The sequence below is a fragment of the Tiliqua scincoides genome, chromosome 5 (genome assembly GCF_035046505.1).
Source record: "Tiliqua scincoides isolate rTilSci1 chromosome 5, rTilSci1.hap2, whole genome shotgun sequence".
Taxonomy (NCBI): domain Eukaryota; kingdom Metazoa; phylum Chordata; class Lepidosauria; order Squamata; family Scincidae; genus Tiliqua; species Tiliqua scincoides.
Window position 1 is genome coordinate 39695813 of NC_089825.1, and position 9127 is coordinate 39704939.

At 44.5% G+C, this 9127-nt stretch overlaps 1 protein-coding gene across 2 annotated transcripts in view; it reads left to right on the forward strand.

The window, feature by feature from the left end:
* Nucleotides 1-9127, forward strand: part of PLEKHA8 (pleckstrin homology domain containing A8) — a 38364-nt gene extending 29237 nt beyond the window's left edge. For both annotated transcript variants that reach the window (XM_066627348.1, XM_066627349.1), the window contains exons 12-14: nucleotides 412-482; nucleotides 760-821; nucleotides 1699-9127. In XM_066627348.1, the coding sequence (XP_066483445.1) occupies nucleotides 412-482; nucleotides 760-821; nucleotides 1699-1896 (331 nt within the window). In that variant the 3' untranslated portion in view covers nucleotides 1897-9127. The remainder of the gene's footprint in view (nucleotides 1-411; nucleotides 483-759; nucleotides 822-1698) is intronic.

The window sequence follows — 9127 nt, forward strand, 5'->3', positions numbered from 1 at the left end:
TGGCGCAAGTCTCCAAGCAGTGAAATTGGCCAGTGCAACCATATCTTAACCACAGTCATTCATAGGTGGTGCACCTTCGAAGTGGCAGAGGTGTTTTTTTTTTAAAAAAAAAAAGCAGATTGTGTTTGTTTTATGAACCAGAGATTTTTACTTATAAAATGGGCCTCATTTATAGAATTTAACTTAGGAAAGGGGCCAAATGTATGGGTCAGCATAAGTCTTTATTAAAATTAGTTGCAGTTTTTTCAGTTAATGGATAAGCTGTGTTTTTTGTATAAGCTGTGAATGTCTTACAAATGATCTCATGTAACAGCCACGTTTCATTGACAGCAGCTTCTTTTCAAAATTATTTTAAGGGAACAGCTGAAGTTGGTAATATGTATTCTCTCATCATTGTCTCATCCCAAACAGGGGTTTAAAATTCTTGAAGGAGTTCTTAACGGAACTAAAGAATGGAGAGAAGAACATTCAAACGGCTCTGAGTGAGTACAGAACATTCTGAGGAAAGCTCATTGGAACCAATGAGAAAACTCTGTTCTTTCTCATTTTTATTTTCATGAACAGCTGGAGCAGAGCTTATCAAAAAAAACCATGCTTGGAAACTGAATACATGTGTTGATCTGATTAGCAAATAAGATCCTCCTTGAGTGGGACTGAAAGGCAGCATAGACTTTTAAAAACAAATTTCTTATTGCCCACTCTGTAGCTCGTCTGATATGCAACACTGCACAAAACGCTTTCTTTTCTGTTTGATCACAGATAACGCCTATGGCAGAACATTACGACAGCATCATGGCTGGGTCGTCCGTGGAGTTTTTGCGGTGAGTTGGTATGGTCTGGCAGTCCAATCCTGGGCTGCCCGGGATGCCCAGTTTCAGTGGTACCAAAAATGGCTGCCGCCGGATCCCGTGCGCCTTGGGCTACCGCAGGCAGCACCTTGGGAGAAGGGGAATTTTGTCCCCTTCCCCTGGGTAAGGGAAGCAGCCCTGCAATGGGGGTAATGCGTTCGTGTAGGGCGCCGAGCCCTACAGGAACGGACAGGATCCGGTGGAGCAGAGCTCCAACAAACCCACCTTCCTCCCCCAGCACGCCTCCCACCCACCCTTTCCCTGCCTCCCCATCACGCCTCCTCCCCACCCTCTCTCTGCCTGCCTCCCCCATCCTGGGAATGCCTCCTCTGTGCCCCCCTTCCCGTCCCTGCATACCGTGCCGTGGCTCAGCGGTCCGTGAGACCACAGAGCAGCAGAGGACAGGCGCCGGCCAGCGCTAGGCTAGCACGGATAAGTCTCACAGACTTACAGTATGTTTGCGACAGTGCGCTCTGGTGGAAAGATAAAGAGCCGCGCTCAGGGTTGGGCTCTGAGAGCCCTATTGAAAGTGCAGGCGGAATACATATTCCACCAGTGCTGACTGCCACAGAAGCACCATAAAGTGCTTTGCAGAAGCGGAGGGAGCCGGCACACCAGCAGGAAGGCTGGAATGTTCTTGAGCGCACCAGCAGAACAACAGAAGCCAACTGCCTGCGACAGCACCAATGTGTTGGTTGTTAATAAGCCACAGGACTCTTAGCTATTATCCCAAGAGCTGCATAAAACTGAACATTTGCTTATCTCCTCTCCTCAATCTTTTATACAGGACCAGTGGCTCAGTAGTACAAATGGTACCATATTAACTTCCTCTCTGTCTTCTTTCTTGTAGTTAGCATTAAGGGCATCCCCTACCTATGAAGGTTTTGTGGCTGCACTGTCTGTCAAAGAATGTGACCATCAGGAAGAAGCTTTTCAACATGGGATGCAAAGGGACCTTGGAATCTACCTACCGGCCATGGAAAAACAGCTTAACATCTTGGACACACTATACGAAGAACATGGGCTGGAGTCAGATGAAGTTGTGTGAGCTTCAGCCAAAGCAAATTCAGGGATTGTATTTGTTAACATAGCTTTTTTCCAGAAGGCTATTTCTGTTTCTTTGTATTTTTCCATAGTTGGGAAAGGAAGGGACTCAAAGCTTCATTTTTTTAATACGTTTTTTTAAGGAAAACTGCTTATTTGTTTTTAAATGCACAGGTGCTATACATTCTGACAAGGTTATGCCACTGCTTAAGGCAACGATCTTAAGCCAAATCTGGTGGTTGTCACTATGTGGCAGACCATATGTGGCAATGCCTCCAACAGCTGAATCCACAGAGTTTAGAATCATTGGACTGAGATGTTCAGACCTTGTATACTGGTGGTGTTATTCCAGGTTCGTGCCAACGTAGACAAGAGTGGCATTTAGTCTTGCACCTGTCAGCACTTAAAGCCCAGTCCTATCCAGGATTGAGCTATCATGTACAGCAATTTATGACAGCAGAACTTCGTTGGCAGCCATTTTACAACAGCGGAACTGAGTGCATAGCACTCTGTCGTCAGCCATTTTGGGAGTGCTGCTGCAAGCAGGAGAGGGGGAATAATGGGGGTCAGAGAGGCTGTGGGAGGGGTGGATTCAATGGTGAAGGTGCATGCTGGAATCTGTCCTTTTTCTCAGCCTCCTCGCCCCCTTTCCTCTGACTTGTGTGAGTGAAAGTGCGGGTTCAGGACTGAGGAAACCCATGGTGGAGAAAGAAGCTTAGAGAGGGGTAGATCCCATTTTCCCTACAAAACCTCCTGATCCACCACTGCCCCACTGGATACAGCACATGCTTTTTCAGCTCTGCTGCACCAGCATGGAAGGGGGTAATAGGATTGGACTATTAGTCTGGATTTTCAAGCTATTTTCCAAATTAGTGTTCATGCAGGTCTCTTAAATTTAAATCATAACCAGAGGCTGGAAAATGGGATCACAGATGTTCCCCATTACAAACAAAGTCACTGAGGGCCAAACAGTACATTGAGTGGCCTCAGGACCTTTGCTGTAGTGGGTTGTAAGTGTTGGAAGGAGAGTTGTGCTCACATAAGGGGTTCTTGTATGAGCGGAATTCTTCCTGCATACACAGATGGAGCTTCTGCCAGTGCTGCATCACTGCACCAAAGACGTGGATGCCACATAATGTTCAATACTTGTTTGGCCCTTGCATTCTTGTTTTCTTTTTCTTTTAATTGTTGAAAATCAAGCATGGATGGCAATACCAAGACCAGAACCACATTGTGGCCAGCAGGAGGCTTTAGGGCTCAATCCTATCCAATTTTCCAGTGCCAATGCAGCTGTGTCAGTGGGGCATGCTCTGCTTCCTGTGGTGGGGAGGCAGTCACAGAGGCCTCCTCAAGCTAAGGGAACGTGTGTTCTCTTATCTTGGGGCTGCATTGAAGCTGCACTGGTGTTGGAAAATTGGATAGGATTTGGGCCTTAATCCTTTCCTCCTGCCATAGTCTAGGTGGGGCCTCCTTCTGTCATTGCTGTTTCTTTTTTGAGAGAACCTTCCATTGGAGATAAAGCTTCCCTCCTTGGAGAAATAATCAGGTACTGGGAACCCCAGTCTGGATTAGAACCCTGGTAGTGAGAGAGGATTAAAATCTCCCTCTACCCCACCATGATTCTGATCCAGATCCCACCCATCTACCCACCTCAGTTGATTTTTAACAGCAACAAAAAGATGCAAGGACCATACTACATATTTGATGTAATGTGTAGTTTGGCCCTGAATGTTGAAGTTGCTCACTCCTTCTATCTGTGATGGAACTACATTAGTTTGCCAGAGCTAAGGATCTACGGTACTTCATTTCATTTAGCACAATAACAGATGAAGGCTGATATCATAATATAGTTAGCAGTGTGTTCAGGAACTTCCCGTGCTTCCAATTTGGTATTTTAATGCTTAGCCAGAAGCACCAGATAAAACCCTATGCCAGCATTGGTTGTGGTTTGCCAATTACCTATTTGCATTTGGAGGGGGGGGCTTTTGCCCCCATTACTTGTGGAAAATGGATACACATGAAAAGTGCACCCAATTTCCACCACATCACCTGGCCTGTGAATGCTCCCTAACTCTCAAGTTAACTTATTTCAGAATACATAGAACTACTTGTGGGTTGGGAAGCTTCAGGATTGCATCTTTGCTGTTCAACTAGTAGCAAATCTGGGTTACAAAAAGCTAGACTTGAGCTGAATCCTTACTGGTGGACTGGTGAGTTAACCCATAAAAGCATAGTACAGTGGACTCTTGGTATCTGCGGGGGATCCAGAAACCCCCCTCCTGAGGATACTGAAATCTCCAAATAATAAAATCTGGGGTTGGGAGGGTGGGCAGTGAAATGCCACAAAATGTATGTGGAGGCCGCACTTGGCCCTCTGGAGGTTGTTTGTGGCCTCCCAACCTCCTTAGAAGCTTTCTGTACTTGACCAGAAGCCACTTCCAGTTCACATTGACAACTTCTGGTCACATCAGAGAGGTTTTCTGCGGCACAGGAAGACTGCATGCAAGCCTCCCTGGAAGTGTTCTACTTCCAGAGCATGACTGGAAGCCACCGGCTTGACCCGGAAGTGGTTTCTGGTCACATCCAGGAGGCCCTCTGCAGTGCAAGTTCAGCATCTCTGGATCCCAGGCCTGCAGATAAGGAGGGCCCACTGTACATGCTTAGTGGAGTGGGAAGCTTTTTTTTTTAAAAAAAGAAAAACATAGACATGATTAAGGCTACAGAGGTTTTTTCTTCCCCCTGCTCATTTTTAAAAGTACAACATGCTGGTTTGATTTGAGTACAGAGTGAGCAGCTTTCCTGGCAAGTACAGGAGAAATTCATATCTGCATAAAAGGTTATTAACCAGTGTATGGAGTAGATATATACTTGTTCCAGTAGTGTTGACAGCTGAAAAAAACCAATGGAGGTCCTTTTGACCACTTGCAGAGGAGTTAATTGAGCATTTTATCTTTTTTGCAACAAGCAGGTGGAGAGAGAGGGAAAAATCCAGAACACTAAAAGTAGCAGCCAATATTCCTGAACTTAAAGGCTACATACCAATATAGTTACTTGTCCAAAATAATATCCTTGCTGCCATGTTACTTCCGCCTCCAGATTGTTACTGCAATCTCTGCCACTCTTTTTCCATTGATTGGTTTTTCTGTTGTGTCATTGTCTTTCCCCATGCAAGATGGACAGTTTGCTTTCTTGATTGTTCTTGGAAGACATGTGACTGCATTTTCATCACTTCTTCTAAAACAGTGGCTGCCAAATCCTGGCCAGCGGGCCAGATCCAGCACTTGCTGCAGTCCTGTCCTAGCTTGAATGGCGCTTACTGTTCTGCCTGGGAGCCTCCACAAAGCCCTTCCGTTTGCCCCCAGTCTTTGAGCCAGCCAGCCAGTTCTGTTGCTCCAGCAGGCTTTGTGCCTGGATATCTGGGCAGATGTGGCTGGCCAGTGCAAAGACTGGTGGCAAACTGAGGGGCTTTGTGGAGGCTCTCTGGTGGAATGGTAAGCACCCTCCTTGCAATGGAATCCATTGCTGGTGCACAGTGGTCTCTGACGATGAAACTGCTGTTCTAAAACATGGAGGTCTGGGAGAAGGTATGGGGGGGGGGTGTTTCAAATAACCTGGAGCCATGAAGTGATCACCTGAAAGCTTACTGGTTGGTCTCTATACATGTGAAGGCAGTTGTGGTCTTCAACCATGTGTGTACACCCAGTGTGACCACTCCCTTTACCAGACTTGCCTAGATTTTTTTTCAGATGCCTGCAGAAGCATGGTGACACTCGGTTGAAAGCTTTAGAAACTTCTTCATTTGTCACTTGGTAAGCTTACAATCAGTTGCCCAATATCTGACTCCACCAACAGCATCACCATTGAGAAAAACAGAAAACAAAATTGCATTTTCAAGTTTAGCATGTCTATGGATCTCTGTTGTCTTTAGAATGGAAAATTGGGAGCATTGGGTTGGCATCTCATTTCAGAGCCAACTTTCACAAGTTCTAAAATAAAAGGCTGAATTGGGTGTGATAATTCAGCTGTCAAATTACATGGTTGAGCTGTCAGTTGCAAATACTGTGGTGTCTTTGAAATTCAGGGAAAATACCTGTTAACTACGCACCAGTGCTATAGTTCTTAAATAACTTTTTTCAACTACTGCCATAGAAGTCAACAGGATATTTTACCAAGCAGAGATACAAAACTACAATATCGAAAAGCATGATCCAATATAGAAACATTCAGTCAAAGGCCCTAAAACATTGGTCTAAACAACGGTATCCAAACCATAGCCCACTGTGTAACGAAAAAGCCATCCGCACACAGTACTTTCTGTTCCGCGCTGCAGCCACCTTTCTTCATGCCCCATCATCTCACAGTTTCGTGCTGCGCAGCTGCTTCCAATACCTGATGCCCCAAACATCTCTGCACCTCAGTTTCCCAGGGTCAGTGGCTGCCTGACCTGAGAGGGTGAGATAATGAGGTGCAAAGAAAGGTGGCTATTGCGCGGAATGCACTTCAATGGCTTTTTCATAATACCGGATCTGATCCACGGGCTTCAGTTTGGAGGCCCCTGGTCTAGAACTTCAGGTGCTCAAAATGTATCTGTGTCATTCATTAATTTAGATGTCTGCTCTCTTTAATAAAACTCTTTGAGAAATGACTTCCTCTACATTACAGCTGAGAGATCGTAAGGAGGCCATATATGGAAAACAGACCAGCAGATGCATCTTTGAGTTGCTTTATAAATAAATATCGTTGTTGTCCATTCATGCCTTCAACCATGAAGGAATAATTTAAACTGGGAAGAAAGGAAGATTCCTTTAATCCTGTAACTACATGTCAGGCTTTTGCAGGTATTATAGATGACATTTGATTTGGGGCAGAGGAGATTATGTACAGGTGGGACCTCATTATCCACTGATCTAACATCCACCAATTTGACTTACCACTATTTCGATGTCCACCTTGTAACAAGGAAAAAAGCAACAAAATCCCATTTCCTCCCTTTCCACTGTTAAATAATTATTTCGTTCCATTAGATTCCATTATTCACCCCATCTAGTGGCAGAATGCGGTACAGAGTCTATCAGTGCTGTCTGGGATGACAATGGAGTTGCAAGAAACTTGTAAATAGGTCTTTAAAGCTGTTTTTCCACTGATTTGATATTCACTAATTTTTTTAATCCACTGGGGGTTCTGGAATGGAACCCCAGTGGATAACGAGGCACAAACTGTATTTTATTTTTAAAATTTTACCTTGCCACTCCAAGCAGAAAATACTAGATGGAAAAGCTGTACTTAAAAAAAAAAAATTTAGAATCCACTGCACACAACTGTTTAAATAGATCTGTGTAGAGTTTGGCACACTATGGAGTGGTAGTCTGACTGCTTCAGCATGTGCTGTCCTCATTCCCATTTAGCCACCTTGATTTTCCAGTAATTTTTGATAACTTTTAATGTAATTTGAGCTTAGAAGAAGGACATGTCATGAAAAAGGTGCATAACCAATCTCCATGGGTCCAAGATCAACTTGCAGGCTAGCTTGGCCTTGAATCTTTCTCAAACTGGGAATTGCACAATACAACTTTCATTTTTAAACAAGGATTTACACCAGTAGTATTTTCTTGTTACATATTGCCATCTTGTGGGTGCTTCCTTATTACTGGATATTTTTCCCTTCCTGTTTCTCAGGCGGATGGTCCTTGTCTTCCTGACTTGTTGGATGGCCAGGCTTTTTTCTTTTATTATGGAAAATCTTACTTAGCCTGTTCGAGATTCTAACTCTCTTCCATAAATGTGTATATATGCCGTAACATAATATTTCTTAGTGACACAGAACATTGGCCGCTGCAGTTGCCGTGCTTTTCTCAAGCAAAGTCACCAAGTAGTGGAAAAACCTAGGGGCTGTGATGGTAATGAGATCATTTTGTGGGAATAGCACAAGTACTGTGATACCGAAAGGGGCAGAAGAACTAAGCCCTCCCCCCCAAGGTCCCAAGCATGGAGACCTGAGATCTGCTGTGGAGGGCACAGGGATGATGTTCCTTGGACTATAATTCAGGCAGGAAGGAAATTCCAGGCAGTTCTGCAATGCCTTATAATAAGCCTGGGGAGGAGGTAAGCAAGCCCCCCTAGTTGTCCTTCACAGCCAGGCTCTAGATAAGGCCAGCCTCTAGGCCAGCCTCGATCATGGCCTTGGTTAGGCTTATGGCTCCCCAGTCCTTGGCCCTTTCGTCCAGGGCTGGCAGAAGGCTTTTCAGCCCTGCCACCCTTTGCAGCTGTTCACCTGACCTCTCCCATCCCCACCCAGCCCCTGAAATTCCCCAGATGTAATGCAGGCAGCTGCAGTAACGTCAAGCCTATCCCAAAGTGCCATGGATGGGATAAGTGTAGCTCAACATCCTACCCATCAGGGTGGGCATGCCATACCTCAGGCCAACACCAGTGTGGCCAGGCTCAGCACGGGTGGAGAAGTCTGTCCCCAGACCATACCATCCACCTGGTAGGAGAAAAGAGCTGGTCCTCTGATTCCATAATGAGTGTGACAGTTTTGCAAGTTGAAATGTTTGGGGCTTAACTGGACAATTGCACACAGTTGTGCAAGTGAACAATAATCATTCTTTGGGCTGCTTGCAGATAAGTGAATACAGGTGTGTGTTACTTAATGATGGGGATACCTTCTCCAATCCCCGTTATTACGCAATTGGGTCATTCAGCGACCATCTGTATGTTCAGTCTCCCAAACACAGATGATTTATAGCGTTCATGTGACATGAACAGAACCAAAACAGAAATGGCAGACTGGCCACTGCAGGATAAAACCCTGCATTTGAGTCCTTAGTAAAGACTGGTAATAATTTATATTTTCTCAGGGATCTGAGCAGCCAGCCAAAAAAAAATCTAATTGTCCTGTAAGTTTATAGTTAAAGGGACACTGACTGTAGGAGGTATAAACTGATTTTTACATGGACAAAAGTACATTTGTTCCACTGCGCACACTCAAGGCATAAAAAAAAATTCCAAAGCAATCTGAAATACTGTGTTGTACTGTAGCAACAATTATGTGTAACCTGCAATCTGTATATGTGTAGACTTACATCAGACTACATGGGACTGTTTGTGTTTGAATGAAAAACACAAATTTAACTAGAACTTCCCTCTTCCCTGAGGAGTTTGTGGTATTTATTATATTGAATTTATATTTTGTAATATTTATTTTAAAACACAGTTTATTAAACACCCTGAAAGCA